The following is an 18,416-nucleotide window of genomic DNA, read 5'->3' on the forward strand; positions in this document are numbered from 1 at the left end:
AGAGCATGTGGTTCGTCGCCGTCGATCACCTTGAGGCGACCAATCGCCTCTTCGATCGTCATCATGGAGAGGTCTAGCAGAGACTCGATCGAGCGAGCAATCTGCCTATACTTCTCGGGGATGCAACGGAAGAGCTTCTCAACAGCTCTCTCCTCATCGTAGGTGTCGTCGCCGAACTGCACCATCTTCTGCAACAGAGTGTTGAGGCGGAGAGCAAAGTCATCAACATCCTCACCTGGCTTGAAGGCCAGGTTCTCCCACTCCTTGCGAAGTGCCTGCAGTGTGGTCTTGCGGGCACGATCGCTGCCGATGCGGGTCGCAGCGATGGCGTCCCAGGCCTCCTTGGCAGTCCGCTTCTGAGAAAGCGAAAACTGCATCTCGGGCGGGATTGCAGCAATGAGGGCATCCAGCGCCCGTCGATCCTCGTGGTAGTAAACGTCATCGTACCGAACTGCTTCCCACATGTGGCGAACCTGGAGCCGTACCCTCATCACCGCGGCCCACTCGACGTAGTTGGTCTTGGTGAGGGTAGGCCACCCACCGCCGGGACCGATGTCCCTGACAATGGCCTGGGCCATGCGGTGACCATGGTACCGATCCGGGGAGGGAGAACCGCGCCGCCTGAAGAGGCCGCGATCTCCGTCGACTCGGTCGCCGCCGCCGGGAGCACCGCCGGCGCGTCTACGCCCGTCTGGGCTGCCGCCGCGTGCGCCCTCACCTAGAGCGTCGTCAGCGCGTCAGCGCCTATTTGGGCTGTCGCCACGCGCGCCCTCATGGGGATGCGCGGCTGCCCACTGTGCCGCCTGCTCTCGCGCTGCTTCCCTCGCCAGCCTGAGCTCTTCGTCGGTGTTGTCGTCGACAGAAGCAGAGCTGCCAGCTCTACTGCCGCGCAGAACCTCGAGCTCTGTTGCCGCCGCACGTGCAGCATCCGCCGCCTCCGCTGCTTCTACTTCCGCTCTCGCCGCTGCCAGTTCCGCCGCCGCCAACCGTGCTGCCCTCGCCGCTGTCGCTGTAGCCGCTGCTGCTGCTCGCTCGCGTTCTTGTGCCGTGGCAACCTCGGCCTCCTGCTGGCGCCGCGCACTCGAAGTGGCCGAGCGTAGGGACATGGTGGGCTAGTGAGGGGTCGCTGCGTGTGGAAGAGGCTGTCTCAGACGAAAGGCTGCTCGTCTGAGCAGGGGAGGAAGGAACAGTTGGAGCTCTTGCTGCCGACTGAGTGTGGGGAGAGGCGCGGGAAGGAGATGAGCAAGAGATGTTTAGGCTGCAGGATAGTTTGGCTCTGATACCAATTGTAAGTAGAGGGACTCTAACTCTCATCAAGAGGATGACACTATGAGTTGGGGCAATTTTCTGTTTATTTCTTCAAACACTACACAATGTCATACCCATCTAAGGGTTGGAGACCCATATTTATAGCCCTAGAGGCTGCACTACCACACCTTCTCACACACACTACACAACAGAATTGTCCTCTAGATGCTAAAGAGACTACAGAGGACAGTCAAAAGCGACCGCTGTCCTCTAGATGCTCAAGACTCATTCCATCATCCATGTGATCCCACGCCGGGTCGTTGGGAAAGTAGGAGTCAGCAAGAACATGATCCGTCAAGGCATACCGTTTGAGGGTAAGAAGAAGATGGCCGCACCAGGTTGCAAAGTTGGTGGAGGACGGCTCGAGGGTCACTGGAACCAAAGAACGGATGTTCTGAACGCCAGCAGCCTGTAGGTGCAGATTGGCGACGACGGTCGCCTCATAGCCACCAGAGGGCTCGAGCGTCGGTGAAGAAAGAGCGCCAGTGTACGGGGGCGGCGCCATCTGCTTGGCAGCGGTGACTGCCTGCTCCTCCAGAGCAGCGGCAGTGACCCGTTCCTTCTCAAGAACAGCCGCAGCAGCCTGGACCCGAGCGCGTGCTGCAGCAGCCTGCTGCTCAGCATCCTGAGCAATCTTGATCATGGCGGCAATTTGCTGAAGGAAAGCTGCTTCATCGTCGGACGTCGCCATGGTAGGTGAGGGGAGGGTGGAGGGAAAAAAGGAACAACCACTGCTGGAGAGGCAGGGGCCAGAGAGGCGGAAGACAGGGGCTAGGAACGTAGAAGCTCTGATACCATATTGGAAAGGAGAATGGGGTAGTATTCTATATTGATAGAGGAGAGGAGGCCTTACAATATATAGGCTTACACAGGTGACGCACCAGGGAAGGGTGCGGCAGCCTGGTGCCAATCAGACCAAACCTACCAAAGATAGAAATCCTCCTTTCTATACTAGTACAGCATATCTGTCTATCTAAGGAAGAAACCTCTAGTTGCCATAAAAGACTATATTGCTATACTAGTCTGGATAGAAGAGCCTCACGCAGGAGGCAACCAAGAACATTACCAAGACTGTCTAACATGGATGATGAGGGCAAAGCCCGTGTAGTGCGGCAAACAATTGAAGAGAGTTGTTGCTCTGTCTTCTGCACCCAAGAAACAAAAATGGAGGCAATCACCCCTCATTCTTTTCAAAGACTTGCCCCCAAGAGTTTTACCAAATTCGTCTTTAGTCCCTCTAGAGGTGCCTTGGGGGGTATTTTGATTGGTTGGAATGACTCCTTGCTCCAGGGAACGTTTCAGGAGGTTAACGTTAATCTTTTCTCCATTACAGTGGATTTTATCTCTCGCCTTTTCGCGGATCACTAGAAGTTAACAACTGTCTATGGTCCTTGTCATGGCCCTGGTCGTACTGTTTTTATCATTTGGTTGAGCTCCCTTGATATTTCTTCAACAGATAACTGGGTGCTGATTGGGGATTTCAATTTCTATCGTTCGATTGCTGATAGAAATAAGCCATGGGGGAATGTTACAGATATGAATACTTTTAACTCTATCATTAGTAGGCTTGGTATTATCGAAATCCCCCCTCAAAGGCAGAAGTTTTACTTGGAGCAATATGCTGTCCGATCCTCTGTTGGTGTAATTAGATTGGTGTTTCACCTCCATTAGTTGGACCTCTGCTTTTCCCAACACCTTGCTAGTTCCCTTGGCAAAGACCACTTCTGATCATATCCCTTGTGTTGCCCAAATTGGTCCTTCCATTCCGAAAGCTAATATTTTTTGCTCCGAGAACTACTAGATGGAGTTACCAGGATTTTCAGAGGTGGTTTCCAATGTTTGGAACAGAGAGGTCAGAACAGTCTCCTGTGCTGCAAGAATAGTCGCCAAATTCAAAAATGTCAGATATGACCTCAAGAAATGGAGCAAGTCTACCTCCAACTTGAATCGTTTGACAACAAACTGTAATGAGGTCATTTTAGTCATTGATAAATTGGAAGAACAAAGATCCTTGTTTCTTCAGGAAGAGAATTTGAGATCAATCATCAAGACTCAGATCGACAGGCTCCTAAAATACAAAAAAACAGCTACTGGAGGCAGCGATACACTGAAAGATGGGTCACCCTTGAGGATGAATGCACTAAATTTTTCCATGCTGCTGCAACAAACAGGTACAAGCACAATGTCATTGCTACTTTAGTCTATGAGGAGGGTATTAGCTTCTCTGATCAGGAAGGAAAAGTTGCTTGTCTCTAGGTGGCGTTCAAGGATCGTATGGGGATCTCTGATGACCCCACCATGGTCTTCAACCTTACAGACCTGGTTCACCCTGTTGAAGGTTTAGAGGATCTCACCACGTTGTTCTCTACAAATGAAATTGATAGAATTGTGCAGAATATGCCTGCGGACAAGGCGCCTGGCCCTGACGGATTTAATGGCAGATTCTTGAAGTCCTGTTGGGCCATGATCAAGGCTAACTTCTACAAGTTATGTCAGGACTTCTTTGACTGTTCTATCAACCTTGAAGGGATAAACACCTCGTTCATTACTATGACCCCCAAGGTCAGCAACCCGGTTACCATTAGTGACTACAGACCCATTTCCTTCCTCAACATAGCCATCAAGTTGATCACCAAACTCTTGGCCAACAAACTGCAACCAAAGATGTCGAGTCTTATTCACATAATCAGTATGGGTTCATCAAACACAGATCTATTCAAGATTGTTTGGCTTGGACTTATGAGTACATTCATCAATCTCAGCAGTCCAAAAAAGAAACAGTGGATTTAAAGCTGGATTTTGCTAAAGCCTTTGATACAATAGAGCACAATGTTATCTTGACTATGCACAGGCAGCTTGGTTTCCCTGATAAATGGATCAATTGGGTTCAGATTATTCTTAATTCAGGATCCTCTGCAGTCTTATTGAATGGTGTCCCGTGGAAATTTTTTTGGTGCATTAGGGGGGTCAGGCAGGGTGATCCCCTTTCACCGCTCCTTTTTCTCATTGCGGCGGACCTTCTTCAATGCATCATCAACAAAACCGCAAATATGGGCATCCTCTCGGCCTCCATTGAAGCACCACCCCTTCTGACTTCCCTATCATCCAATATGCAAACGATACCCTCATCATCATGAAGGCTTCGCAGAGGTAGTTGTTCTGCTTAAAAAGTATTCTGCATTCGTTCTCCATATCGACAGGACTCAAGATTAATTTCCACAAATCATGTCTTTTGCCGATCAACCTTGATGTCACCAAAACCACTCAACTGGCGGCAGTGTTTGGATGTCAAGTTGGCACTTTCCCATTCACTTATTTGCGTTTGCCAATGGGCCTCACGAGGCCGAAAGTCAAGGATTATCTCCCTCTCATCACCAAAGTTGAAAGAAGGCTCGGTGCTTATTAGTATATGTATATATTAGGATCAATTAGAGATTGATTAACGATCAGTTGTAATCCCCTAGATAGGCTAATCATGCTATCAGTTCCTGGTTATCTATAGCAGGAAGACTTACTCTGGTCAACTCTACTTTCTCCGCGATGCCCATCTTTGCAATGTGCACCCTAAAGCTACCGGCGACGGTCATTAATGCTATCGACCGTATCAGAAGGGATTGTCTCTAGCTCGGTAACAGTGAAAATGCACATCGAAACCCTCTAGTTGCATGGGACAAACTGTGCTGCCCTAGGAATAGAGGGGGCTTGAGTGTCCTCAATTTGAAGATTCAGAACACAACCCTCTTGCTCAAATACATTCACAAATTCTATGGCAGAGAGGATATCCCATGGGCAAATCTAATTTGAACCACTCACTATTATGGGGGCAGGGTCCCTCATGGCTCCCCTGAAACAGGTTCTTTCTGGTGGAAGGATGTTTTCTTTTTTTCTCGAACACGCAGGAGAACTGCGCATCATTATATTAAGTAGAGAGAAGGTCTAAAGAAGACCAAGAACAACAGCTATACAAAAAAAAGGATAAAAGGGGGAAATCAGAAAATAAAGGAGAAAAAGGAAGAAAAAGAAAGAACAAACAAAAAAGGGGGGGAAGTGAACCAAGCCTCTAATTTAAGGCCACAGCCTTCTCAGAGCCTTAGCACCTGCCATCTCCCAAAGCCTGGCATCCTCCTGGATCTGTTGCAGAACTGTATTCGAGTTTGGGGAGACACCATCAAAAACACAAGCATTTCTGTGCTTCCAGATCCACCAAGCCACGAGAATAACCAATGTGTTGAACCCTTTCCTGTGCAAAGATGGCACAAGACCTTCAGCCATACTCCACCAATCCTGGAAAATTGACGTCTCCAGCCCTGGTGCCACAAGCTGCAGCCCCACTTTGCATAAGATCTGCCACCATAAATTCCTGGAGAAGACACAAGAGACCAAGATGTGCTGAATTGTCTCCTGCTGCTGATCAGATAGAACGCATTTCACCGGGTGGTCAAGACCTCTATGAGCTAGACGGTCTGCTGTCCAGCATCTATTAAGGGAAGCAAGCCAAATGAAGAATTTGCACTTAGGGGGCGCCCAACTCTTCCATATCCTTTTACCTGGCTCAAATTCCATAGAACCAGCCAAGAAACGTTGGTAGGCTGTTTTAGCAGAGTACTCCCCTGAAGCACCTGGAAGCCAACGGAAAGCATCAGGTACTCCAGGTTGCAAATGAATATCCTGAGTTAAATCCCAAATTATTAAGAAATCAACAATCACTTCTGCCGGTAAGCTGCCAGAGATGTCACCAACCCAACTGTTGTCCCTGAGAGCTTGCTGAACTGTTTTCCTTTTTCTCAATCGAATTGGAACTCTATTTAACAGGGAAGGGGCAATTTCTGAGATACATTGGCCATGCAACCAGCGGTCAGTCCAAAACAGTGTACCAACACCATCCCCCACTATGGAGCAAACTGAGGCTGAGAACATGGCAGTAACATTAGGATGGACTTGTACATCAAACTCAGCCCAAGGCCTGTCTGGTTGAGTTTTCTTGAGCCACAGCCACCTCAGATTCAAAGCCCAACCAAGAATTTCAAGATTGTGAATTCCCAAACCCCCCATACTTAGGGGTTTACAGACCTTATTCCACCCCACAAGACAATGACCACCTCTTACATCTTTTTCTGCCCTTCCACAAAAAACCCCTTCTGATTTTGTCGATAGCCTTGACCACCCATTTAGGGCAGGGAATCGCAATAAGGTGATAAATAGGGATGGCAGTGAGGACAGATCTGACAGGTGTTAATCTTCCAGCTTGGTTCATTAAAGTGGAAGGATGTTTTCAGGTTGGTTGACTATTTCAGAGGCCATGTTGTGCCTTGGGCTAGGGATGGCAGGACAATTCTTCTGTTGCATGATGTTTGGAACAATATCTCCCCTAGATTCACTTTTCCTTGTCTCTTTTCTTTTGCTAGGAAAAAAGATTGTTCAATTCAAGAATTTTTTGCCAACATGGATCTGGAACACAACTTCCATACTCCTTTATCTCCTCAGGCTGCTCAGGAATATCATGCTTTTCATGAGCTTGTCAGAAACCTTCAGAATTCTAGAGTTGATAAAGACAAATGGACCTATCCGTGGGGCAACTCTGCTTTCAGCTCATCCAAGTTCTATAGCCTTACTTTTCAGTCAATTCAGCCCCTGCTGCCTTTAACTGGATTTGACAGTCTAAGGTTGGGAAGAAATTCAAGATTTTTGTATGGCTGGTCTTCAAAGATAGAATTAACTCAAAGAACATCCTCAGAAGAAAGGGTTTTCTGGCACCTGACAGCAACCTGGACTGCATTCTGTGTGATCTGCATTGTGAGGAGACGACTTATCATCTGCTGTTTTGATGTCCTTTCAGTACAGACTACTGGAGTTATGTGGGTTTCCATTGGAATCATGATCTTGACTTCTCGATGATTCAAGATGCCAAGGACGCCTTTGGCCACAGTTTTTCATGGAAATTCTGGCCCTGGTGGTATGGTGCATTTGGAAGCAGAGAAATGACTTCATCTTTAGGAATGAGGCACCTTCTTTTACTTCTTGGTGACGCTGCTTTAACGATTTGTTGAAGTTGCAAATGCTGAGATTTAACCCCTCTTAAAGCTAGTTTGCTGTTTTTGCTAAATTCTTGATAGCTTCTTTCCTGTTTTTCTTTGTTTCCACCTGTGATTTTTTCCTTTTCGAAAAAGTTTTAATAAAAGCGTGCTACAGGGGTTTCCCCTATAGCCCTTTCCCCTAAAAACATTGAATAGACCATATTGCCCCTACGATCATCTTCTCATGAATTTTTAAATCATTTCTTTCTGCAGGTGTGCGGTTTTGATCTTCTAAGGTGCGACATGGGAGAGGCAACATCCTATGTATGTGATGTCAATGGCTGGAGTTTCGTGAAAAGTTCATACAAGTAAACATTCTGTCACAACTAATATTATAACTTTTTTTACACTACATAAGAGCCCTTGCTATATCTTATTTAGAGGGTGAGAACTTTCTAATCCAGGTACTATGATGATGCTGCATGCATTCTGAGGAAAATATTTCTTGATGAGAAAGCTCCACATATTCCATCAACCATTCCTACTAATCTCCCATGGAAAATCAGTGAGCCAGCTCAAGCATCTGATACTGCGAGATGTCGTGAGAGGGTAACTGTTGGATTATCTAGGCCATCAGAAGAGCTGCGCTGTGTCATAGCTGTTATACGCCAGTAAGTATAATAATTAAGAACTTAAGCTCCTCAAATCCTATAACCATAAAAATGCTTTCTGATACGATAAAGGCATGCCTACTTCAAATTGTAAGTGGGGATCGCACACCGAAGCAGAAGGTGAAGCTAAAAGTAACTGAAGAAAAGCTTTTGAAATTGATGTTGAAATACAATGGTGGAAAGGCCCATGCAGAGGTGTGAAAGTCAAGTTCATTTTATCTTTCGTTCATTCAGTGTTTGTTCTTTTCCTTGATCAGATGTTTTTATTGTTATTGTGCAGGCTAAGCTTAAAAGTGCTTTGCAGCTGCAAGATCTATTAGATGCAACAAGAATTCTGGTTCCACGTGCTAGGTATGTTTCTATAGTGTAAATTTCTTATCTCTTATGGTTTATTAACGTTTAGGCAATCACCTTATCAAGACTACTTGTATGCTCTTACCTACCTTGACCGTTTTCCACACAAGCCATTATATCATTTGCTCTCATAAATTATTTGGTTTGTGGCAAGTGTAGATAGGTAATTTTTAGGTTCCTGTGTGACATTTCAATTGTGATGTACGACTTGGTTTGAGAATTGGATTATTTTGTTGTGCTGCATTATTCCGTAGAATCAGGTACTTTAGGAATATATCTTCCATATTTTATATTATTGTTTTGATTCTGAAGAAGGCTAGAAAAAACTCCATATATTCTTAATGGTTCCCAATGCTTCCAAGTGTAGCCTAAAGGATACTATAAATAGTATGGCTTACATGATATAAGAAGTCAAAATACAAGGACAAGAAGAGGACTTGAACTGATCACAACGAGTACGCTTTATGCATGGGCATTTGAAATAATCAAGTGGCACAATCATGGATTTAAAAAATTCTGATGGCATGATCCTATCTTCTATGTTGTCTGTTTCTAACATGTCCAATTGCACAAATCATTATTACGTACACAGAAATAAGATATTAGCAGTTATATCTGCAGATTATTAAAGTGTTACAAAATATGTCCATTTTTATGGTAAAAAACATTGCATCGATCCAATCATAGTTCATAATTCCCAGGCACAATTTGACCTTCGGGCATTAGAATTATGTCCATATGCAACAAAATATATTATGTTTATATGCAACAAAATATCTCGGTTAATCTCCTGTTGGTATTTGATTAATTGAAATATGAAGCATATTCATGGATATTTTCTCTTGTACGCCTTCAATAATATGAGAAATTTATCTATAAACTTTAGATCTGGTCGTGAAAGTGATAGCGACATTGAAGTTGAGCACGCAGAGAAGCTACGCCAAGTTAGAGCCGTCCTTGAAGAGGTAAAATAGTTGTTTCTTTACGAGAATACATAGGAGGGCTGTGTTTCTTTGTATAGATACAAAATAGAGTCTGGTTATAGTGTGGCGGCTGAAGCACACACTAGGTCCTTTGTAGCGATCATGTTGGGACTATACCTGAACGAAATACAATCAATGAAAATAGTAAGTAGCATATGCTGACCAGTTCAAGCGCAAAAGTTTAAGCTCATAGGGGGAGGTGGACAGTTCACTTATATCCCAACACTCTCCCTTTCACATGAAGGCTTCCTCAGGCCTCAGATACCATATTAAGTATTGGAGGGAAAACCCTAACCCTAGGATAGGGTGGGGCTGTGTATTAATAATCATGAGTTGGGCCTGGCCCATTACAGAGGGGCAAGAGAGTAAATGTACCCACACCCTAATATAGTTCCAACACCCCCCCGCAGTCACAACTCTATCCTGTACAGATGTTGAGACTGGAGCGAAAGTCTAAAAATACACTCGATGGTAACCCCTTGGTGAAGATGTCGGCGAACTGCAGTGAGGTGGGGACGCTGAGAACCCGAACGTCACCGGCAGCGACACGCTCGCGGACGAAGTGCAAGTCGATCTCCACATGCTTCGTGCGCTGATGCTGCACAGGGTTGGTGGAGAGGTAGACCGCGCTGACGTTGTCGCAGTAGACGAGGGTGGCGCGCTGGAGGGGACTGTGGAGCTCGTGGAGGAGCTGGCGCAGCCAGGAGGCCTCTGCCACGCCGTTGGCCACGGCACGGTACTCGGCCTCAGCGCTGGAGCGAGAGACGACGGGCTGACGCTTGGCGGCCCAAGAGACGAGGTTGGCGCCCAGAAACACGGCGTAACCAGAGGTGGACCGACGCGTGTCGGGACAGCCAGCCCAGTCAGCGTCGGTGTAGACCACGAGCTCCGACGTCGGGGATGGTCGGAGAAGGAGGCCGTAGTCGAGGGAGCCGCGGAGGTAGCGCAGAATCCGCTTGAGCGCGGTGAGATGTGGCTCCCGCGGAGTGTGCATGTGCAGGCACACCTGCTGGACGGCGTATGCGATGTCGGGCCTGGAGAAGGTGAGGTACTGGAGCGCGCCGGTCAGGCTCCGGTAGGACGTCGCGTCGGCGACCGGAGGCCCGTCGTCCTCAGAGAGCTTCGCCTGAGTGTCGACAGGCGTGGAGCAGGGCTTGCAGTCAGACATGCCAGCTCGCTCCAGGATGTCGATGGCGTACTGGCGCTGGTGGAGGAAGAGACCCTGAGACCGGCGCTCGGCGGTGATGCCGAGGAAGTGGTGTAGGGGCCCCAGGTCCTTCATCGCGAACTCCCGCTGAAGGGCGACGATCGTGCGGTGTAGAAGGTCGGCGGTGGACGCCGTGAGCACAATGTCGTCGACGTAGAGCAGGAGGTAGACGGTGTCGTCGCCGCGCCGGTAGATGAACAGGGACGTGTCCGACTTGGCCTCAACGAAGCCGATGGAGGCCAGGTAGGAGGCGAAGCGACTGTACCATGCCCGTGGCGCCTGCTTGAGGCCGTACAGGGACCGGTTTAGTCGGCAGACCAGATCCGGACGGTCAGCGTCGACGAAGCCGGTGGGCTGGCTGCAGTAGACAGTCTCCGTCAGAGTGCCATGGAGGAAGGCATTCTTGACATCGAGCTGATGGATCGCCCAGTCGCGGGAGAGGGCGAGGGAGAGGACGGCGCGAACAGTGGCGAACTTGACGACGGGGCTGAAGGTCTCGTCGTAGTCCACTCCGGGGCGCTGTGTGAAGCCCCGAAGGACCCAACGGGCCTTGTAGCGGTCGAGGGAGCCATCCGAGGTCAGCTTGTGGCGAAATAACCACTTGCCGGTGACCACGTTGGTGCCTGGTGGACACGGCACCAGATCCCAGGTGTGGTTGGCCAAGAGGGCCGCGTACTCCTCCATAGCGCGACGCCAATGTGGGTCGGCGAGGGCAGTGCGAACGGAGGAGGGCACCGGGGAAGCGTCGGGTGGAGTACTGGACGTATCGGCTGCCAGGATCAGCCGGTCGACGGGGCGAAGAACGCCAGCGGCGCGCCGAGTCACCATCGGGTGGACGTGTCCAGGGTCGCGGTGGATGGCGACCGGGTGGTATACGGACGGCTCGGAGCGGACCGCCGGAACGTCGAGAGCGGCGGGTGTGGCCGGCTCGCGGCGGTGATAGACGACGGCGGGGTCGGCGAAGCGGGTCGCGCTCGTCGACGGGCCCGAGTCGGGGGGCGCCGAGGTAGTGGCGTGTCTGCGGCGGTGGTAGACGAGCGTGGGGTTCGCGAAGCGGGCCGGGGTCGACGGGGCCGCGCGTGGCGCAGGCAGGATCGATGGGGCCGCGCGTGGCGCAGGCGGGGTCGACGGGGCCGCGCGTGGCGCAGGCGGGGTCGACGGGGCCGCGCGTGGCGCAGGCGGGGTCGACGAGGCCGCGCGTGGCGTAGGCAGGATCGACGGGGCCGCGCATGGCGCAGGCATGATCGACGTGGCCGCGCGTGGCGCAGGCGGGGTCGACGGGGCCGCGCGTGGCGCAGGCGGGGTCGACGGGGCCGCGCGTGGCGCAGGCGGGGTCGACGGGGCCGCGCGTGGCGCAGGCAAGGTCGACGGGTCGGACTCGAGGAGGGAGTCAAGATCGGTGGGTGGGGTGGAGCCTGCAAGGGGAAACACATCTTCGTCGAAGACGACGTGACGAGAGATGATGATGCGGTGGGAGGTGAGATCCAGGCACCGATACCCCTTGTGGTCAGGGGAGTAGCCGAGGAAGAGGCAGCGAGTGGAGCGAGGAGAAAGCTTGTTAGGGGCGGTAGCGGAAATGTTAGGGTAGCAGGCACAGCCGAACACGCGCAGGTGGTCGTAGGAAGGGGCTGTGCCGTACAGGGCGAAGTGAGGTGTAGGGTGGCTCACCGCCTTCGAGGGAAGACGGTTGAGGAGATGCGTGGCAGTATGAAGGGCCTCTGCCCAGTAGGTGGCAGGGAGAGACGCCTGAAAGAGAAGGCAGCGGATCATGTTGGTGGTGGTGCGAATCATGCGCTCGGCCCGGCCGTTCTGAGCAGAGGTGTAGGGACACGAGAGACGCAACTGGACGCCGTGAGTGAGGAAGAAAGAACGGGAGGCGTTGTTGTCGAACTCGCGGCCATTGTCGCACTGCAGGGCACGGACCGGGCGCCGGAACTGGGTGGATACCCAGGCGAAGAAGTGAGTGAGGGTGGTAAACGTGTCGGACTTCAGCCGAAGGGGGAAAGTCCAAAGGAAATGGGAGTAGTCATCCAGAATGACCAGGTAGTATTTGTAGCCGGAGAGACTAAGAACAGGAGACGTCCAGAGATCACAGTGGACAAGATCAAAGGCCTGGACAGCCCTGGACGTGGAAGTGGAAAAAGGAAGACGGGAGTGACGGCCGAGCTGACAGGCATGACAGAGGTGCTCAGAAGAGCCCCGAGTATATGATATGTCGGAGTGGCCGGAAAGCTGGGACATGACGTCAGGTCCAGGGTGCCCGAGGCGACGGTGCCAAATGGCGGAGGAGGTGGTGGCAATAGCAAGAGCATGTGATGTGGTGGTAGTAGTAAGTGCAGGAGATGAGGCTACTCTGTTGTGGGGGGTGGAGGGCAAGTGAAGAGAATAGAGGGGGCCGGAGCTGTCACAGCGAGCGAGCACATCATGTGTGGGAAGGTGGCGTATGGTGAGGCCCCAGGGGTCGAACTCCATAGAGCACTGGTTGTCGCTAGTAAAGCGACGAACCGAGAGGAGGGGGTGAGTCAGACCGGGAGCAACAAGGACGTCGTTAAGGCAGAATGGTCCAGGAAGAACGGATGCACCTACTGAGGTGACCGGAAGAGTGGAACCGTTGCCTACGACGATGGAGGAAGGATGTGAGGGGTGTGGTGGATGGGAGTGGAATAATGAACTAGTTGTGGGAGTGGTGTGGAAAGAGGCCCCAGAGTCGACCACCCAATCGGTGGGAGAGGGAGACAGTGGGGAGGCTGTAGGGTGCGTGGAGAGAGCCAGAGGAGAAGCTCTGACGTGGTTACTGGGAGGGGAGGGAGGGAACGAGGGCTCAATGGCCAGGGAGGCGATAACTGCACGGGGGAAGACAAGGGGTCCGGGCACGTGACGACCGGCCTGGGGGTGGAGTTCGACGCAGTCGCAAAGGACAGGGCTCATGGTGGGATCGAAGTTCACGAAGGTGCCCCGGACAAGCTGGCCATCGTTGAGAAGGACGTGCGCGGCCATCCCGACGGAAACGGGCGGAGACAGGGAGGAGGTGGCGCCGACGGCCAGGGCAAAAGTACGACCGTGGTAGTCGGGAGCCACGGGAGCAGCGGGCTGCACGGCCATGACTGCTGCTCCAGCCAGGCCGACCCACTGCGGCACGGCAGGAGGGCGCGCAGGGGGAGCAGGCTGCTCCGGCGAGGCCGTCCCACTTGCGGCACGGCTGGGGAAGAGCGGGCACGGCGGGACAGGACGGGGCGCGTGCAGGGCCACCTGGGGCGGGGAGCTTCCTCGACGGAGATGAGGCGGGTTCTGCAGACGGCCGCGCCGGCAGGGAAACGGGGGGGAGCAGGAGATGCGACCGTGGGGCGCAGAGGCCAGACGACGGCCGCACGTGCCTGCTGCTTCAATCGGTCGAGGTGGCCGCGCGCGCGCGTCCGAGGCGGCGGACGCGGAGGACGGTGACGACTGTGGCGCGTCGGCGACGAGGGAAGCCGACAGAATGGCGGCGGCCAAGCCCCAGGTGCGGGCGGCCGACGCGGCGGCCGCGGCGGGCGGGGCAAGCGGGATGGAGGCGCCGGGACGGACGAGGCCCTCGGCAGAGCATTGTCGAAGACCTGGAGGAGCTCGGCGCGGCCGGTCGCGGGCGCCGATAGGGAGCAGAGGACAGGGGAGGCGCGGCTAGAAGGGCACCGGCGGCTGGTAGGGAGAGCAGCCGGCGGGCTAGGGGAGGGCGGCGGCCAGGGAGGATGCAGGAAAGTCTGATACCATATTGGAGGGAAAACCCTAACCCTAGGATAGGGTGGGGCTGTGTATTAATAATCATGAGTTGGGCCTGGCCCATTACAGAGGGGCAAGAGAGTAAATGTACCCACACCCTAATATAGTTCCAACATTAAGTTTTGTGTGTCTATTTCAAACTCAGAAGTTGAAGCTAATAGGGATAGGTGGGCAATTCAGTTATGTTTGGTCATGCCTCAGGTCTTCGTACAAATCTGTCCAAGAGCTCAGCTTCTATCAATTACTCCGAAGAGGAAATACAACTCAGCGAAAATTTTGGGCTATGTGGTCAAGGAGTTTCCTTACACCTACCTTGGCCTCCCCCTCTCCATCTGAAGGCCAACCAAAGAGGTGTTTCTTCCGTTGAGCGACAAGGTTGCCAATCACCTTCTAGGTTGGAAAGCTTCGTTGATGAATAGAGTTGGGATACTGATTATGGTCCGTGCCATGTTGACAACCACCCCTATCCATATGATGATTGCCTTGGATCTCCCTAAATGGGTTATCAAGGCCATTGATAAACGACGTCAAGGTTTCCTTTGGAGTGGTCAGGAGAGAGCGAATGGGGGAAATTGTTTAGTTTCCTGGGAAAAAGTATATAGGCCATTGGAGTATGGGGGTTTAGGCATCCACAACTTGGAAGCACTTGGGTGTCCACTCCGTATCTGTTGGCTCTGGGCTCAAAAGACAGACCCATCAAGACCGTGGTTTGGACTCCCTATTCAGGTTTCTCATAATGCTCGAGCTATGTTCGATGCAGCTGTGGTTTCCATAGTTGGTGATGGGGGATTGATTCTTTTCTGGTCAGATAGGTGGTTGAATGGTAGGGGGATCCAAGAGTTGGCACCAACCCCTCATAAATTAATTCCTAAGCGCACAATCCGAACTAGAACGGTTGCCCAAGCTTTGTTTAACAGAACATGGGTGCATGATATCAGGGGAAGCCTATTTGTTCTGGTGCTGGTTGAATATCTCCTATCTAGGATCAGGTGGACAATGTGGAACTTCTGCAAAATGTCCTTGATATTCTCAGGTGGAAGCTAACGCAGTATGGCACTTGAAGTAGCAAATTGGTCTATAATGTGTTTTTCCTTGGCTCTGTGGGATACCCTAACCCTAACTAGGGTTGGGACATGTATTAATAGACCAAGAGATGTTAGGCCTGACCCATTACATAAGGGTATGACGGTAATTACAAGGAGATTAACCCCAAAACCCTAACGGGGCTCTAACACCTCCACAGTCTCAACTCTATCCTGTACAGATGTTGATATTGGATCGAAAATTGGTGAAGACACTCTACGGTAGCCGCTTGGTGAAGATGTCGGCGAACTGCAGCGTGGTCAGGGCACTGAGGATCCGAACGTCACTGGTGTCGACACACTCGCGGACGAAGTGCAGGTCGATCTCCACGCGCTTCGTGCGCTGATGTCGCACGGGATTTGTGGAGGGTAGACCATAGTTTTCAGATCGCCTGATCGAAGCCACCGGGCGATCAGGCGATTAGTCGTGATTAGGCGTCGATCAGGGCGATTAATCGCCCCTGATCGACCCTAATCGTCCCCCTGGTCGTCATGTGTATATATGTCGGCGTTTCGAGACCGGGGGGGTCCCTGGGCCGACGAGTGAATGTCGCCGCGTGCCCCAGCCCAGATGGGTCGAGCGCGAGGGCGAGCGCGAAGGGGGGAGAGCGAGGCGGCCGGAGACCGGCGTGAGAGAGGTGGGAATCCCGCAGCCTTCGTGTTCGTCCCGCGCCCAGGTCGGGTGCGCTTGCAGTGGTTACAAGCGTCCACGCGGGAGAGGGAGCGAGCGGCCCCAAGCGAGCGCCTGTCTCGTCCTCGTCCCCGCGCGGCCAACCCTCTCTAAGAGGGCCCTGGTCCTTCCTTTTATAGGCGCAAGGAGAGGATCCAGGTGTACAATGGGGGGTGTAGCAGAGTGCTACGTGTCTAGCGGAGGAGAGCTAGCGCCCTAAGTACATGCCGTTGTGGCAGCCGGAGAGATTTTGGCACCCAGCTGGTGTGATGTCGTGGCCGTCGGAGGAGCGATGGAGCCTGGCGGAGGGACAGCTGTCGGAGCGGTTGAGTCCTTGCTGACGTCCTCTTGCTTCTGTAAGGGGGCTGAGAGCCGCCGCCGTCACAGGGTACGCGGGGGCGCCATCATTGCCTATCCGGCGGAGCTAGCCAGATGGGACGCCGGTCTCGTTCCCTGCGGCCCGAGTCAGCTCGGGGTAGGGTGATCATGGCGCCTCCTGTTGACGTGGCTGGTCTACTCCCTAGGTTGGGCGATGTGGAAGCTCCTCCGAGGCCGAGGTCGAGTCTGTCTTCCGTGGTCGAGGTCGAGTCCGAGCCCCTGGGTCGGGCGAGGCGGAGTTCGTCGTCTTCTAGGGCTGAGCCCAAGTCCGAGCCCTGGGTCGGGCGGAGCGGAGTTCATCGTCTTCCGGGGCTTTGCCCGAGTCCGAGCCCTGGGTCGGGCGGAGCGGAGTTCGCCGTCTTCCGGGACTTAGCCCGAGTCCGAGCCCTGGGTCGGGCGGAGCGGAGTTCGCCGTCTTCCGGGACTTAGCCCGAGTCCGAGCCCTGGGTCGGGCGGAGCGGAGTTCGCCGTCTTCCGGGACTTAGCCCGAGTCCGAGCCCTGGGTTGGGCGGAGCGGAGTTCGCCGTCTTCCGGGACTTAGCTCGAGTCCGAGCCCTGGGTCGGGCGGAGCGGAGTTCGCCGTCTTCCGGGACTTAGCCCGAGTCCGAGCCCTGGGTCGGGCGGAGCGGAGCTTCCTATGATGCCTTCGGCAGGGCCTGACTGCCTGTCAGTCTCACTCTGTCAAGTGGCACCGCAGTCGGAGTGGCGCAGGCGGCGCTGTCCTCCTGCCAGATCGGTCAGTGGAGCGGCGAAGTGACGGCGGTCACTTCGGCTCTGCTGGCTGGGGGGCGCGCGTCAGGATAAAGGTGTCAGGCCACCTTTGCATTAAATGCTCGATTTGGTCGGTTGGTGCGGCGATTTGGTCAGGGTTGCTTCTTAGCGAAGGCAGGGCCTCGGGCGAGCCTGAAATATGTTCGCCGTTGGTGGGGGGCCTCGGGCGAGACGGAAATCCTCCGGGGTCGGCTGCCCTTGTCCGAGGCTAGGCTCGGGCGAGGCGTGATCGAGTCCCTCGAATGGACTGATCCCTGACTTAATCGCGCCCATCAGGCCTTTGCAGCTTCATGCTGATGGGGGTTACCAGCTGAGAATTAGGAGCCTTGAGGGTATCCCTAATTATGGTCCCCGACAATATACATATAGTCATATATAACACTATATGTAGATATATACTTATATAGTATAGAGACTTGCAGGAGTATAAATACTTAAATAGTCCATAACAGCACAACAACAAGTTTATATAAGACTATGAAATTGCAAGTCTACAACTTACTAGACCAGTAGAGTAGTAGACTATGACCAAGAAGGCAACACCTCTATGAGATCATCATCCAGCTTGAATTGATCACCAGCAGCTCCAGATTCTTCTTCATCAATCGCTTTTTCTGCAACATCTTGGTCATTTTGAGTTGGCTCTTGATGATCATTTTCGTTGTGACTGTCACTGTCACTGCCATCTCCTTGCTGCAAGTCCTAAGCTACTGCAACTTTTTGGCGCTTCCTACTCCTAACATAGGTCTCGGAGTAGGTCCTCCCACCACGTGCAGCTGCTGCCCTAGGCAAGTTTCTGCCCTAGGTAGCTTGAGTTGCACCTGAAACTTCATCTACTGCACTCCAAAGCTCCTCACCTTCTTCAGACTCCTGAACTCACTCATTTTCCCACAAAAGCTCTTCAAGCACTAGTGGGTTGCTTTTCTTTCCCGTTGAACCTTGCTCTCTTATCTTTGTAAATCTGTTGTTCATCTTCCTGTTGTAGCTCACATGACCAACTTGCATAGCCTTTGATGCTCTAGCCGGTTCCTCTTCTTGGTGTGGATCTACACATGCAAATTCAAGAAGTCATCAAACACTTACTGCATATTTCAGTTACTGCATATGAACATTGAACAAACAACAAAGTAGAGACACTTACTGCTGAAAATTCACTCCAGTTTCTCTCACAACCAGAGGCCGATCAACAGAGGCTTATAACTCCTTAGACGGATCAGGCCAC

The 18,416-nt window shown here is 52.4% G+C and overlaps 1 protein-coding gene across 10 annotated transcripts in view; it reads left to right on the forward strand.

The window, feature by feature from the left end:
* LOC103651148 (inositol hexakisphosphate and diphosphoinositol-pentakisphosphate kinase VIP1) overlaps positions 1-18,416 on the forward strand; it is an 88,642-nt gene that overhangs the window by 40,135 nt on the left and 30,091 nt on the right. For all 10 annotated transcript variants that reach the window (XR_004857339.1, XR_004857340.1, XR_004857341.1 and 7 more), the window contains 5 exons: positions 7,596-7,690; positions 7,787-7,993; positions 8,089-8,188; positions 8,274-8,344; positions 9,234-9,312. Coding sequence is in view for 7 of the 10 variants with exons in the window: in XM_008676759.4 (XP_008674981.1) it covers positions 7,596-7,690; positions 7,787-7,993; positions 8,089-8,188; positions 8,274-8,344; positions 9,234-9,312 (552 nt within the window). In the remaining 3 variants the exon portion in view is untranslated. The remainder of the gene's footprint in view (positions 1-7,595; positions 7,691-7,786; positions 7,994-8,088; positions 8,189-8,273; positions 8,345-9,233; positions 9,313-18,416) is intronic.

The sequence above is a fragment of the Zea mays genome, chromosome 3 (genome assembly GCF_902167145.1).
Source record: "Zea mays cultivar B73 chromosome 3, Zm-B73-REFERENCE-NAM-5.0, whole genome shotgun sequence".
Lineage (NCBI taxonomy): Eukaryota > Viridiplantae > Streptophyta > Magnoliopsida > Poales > Poaceae > Zea > Zea mays.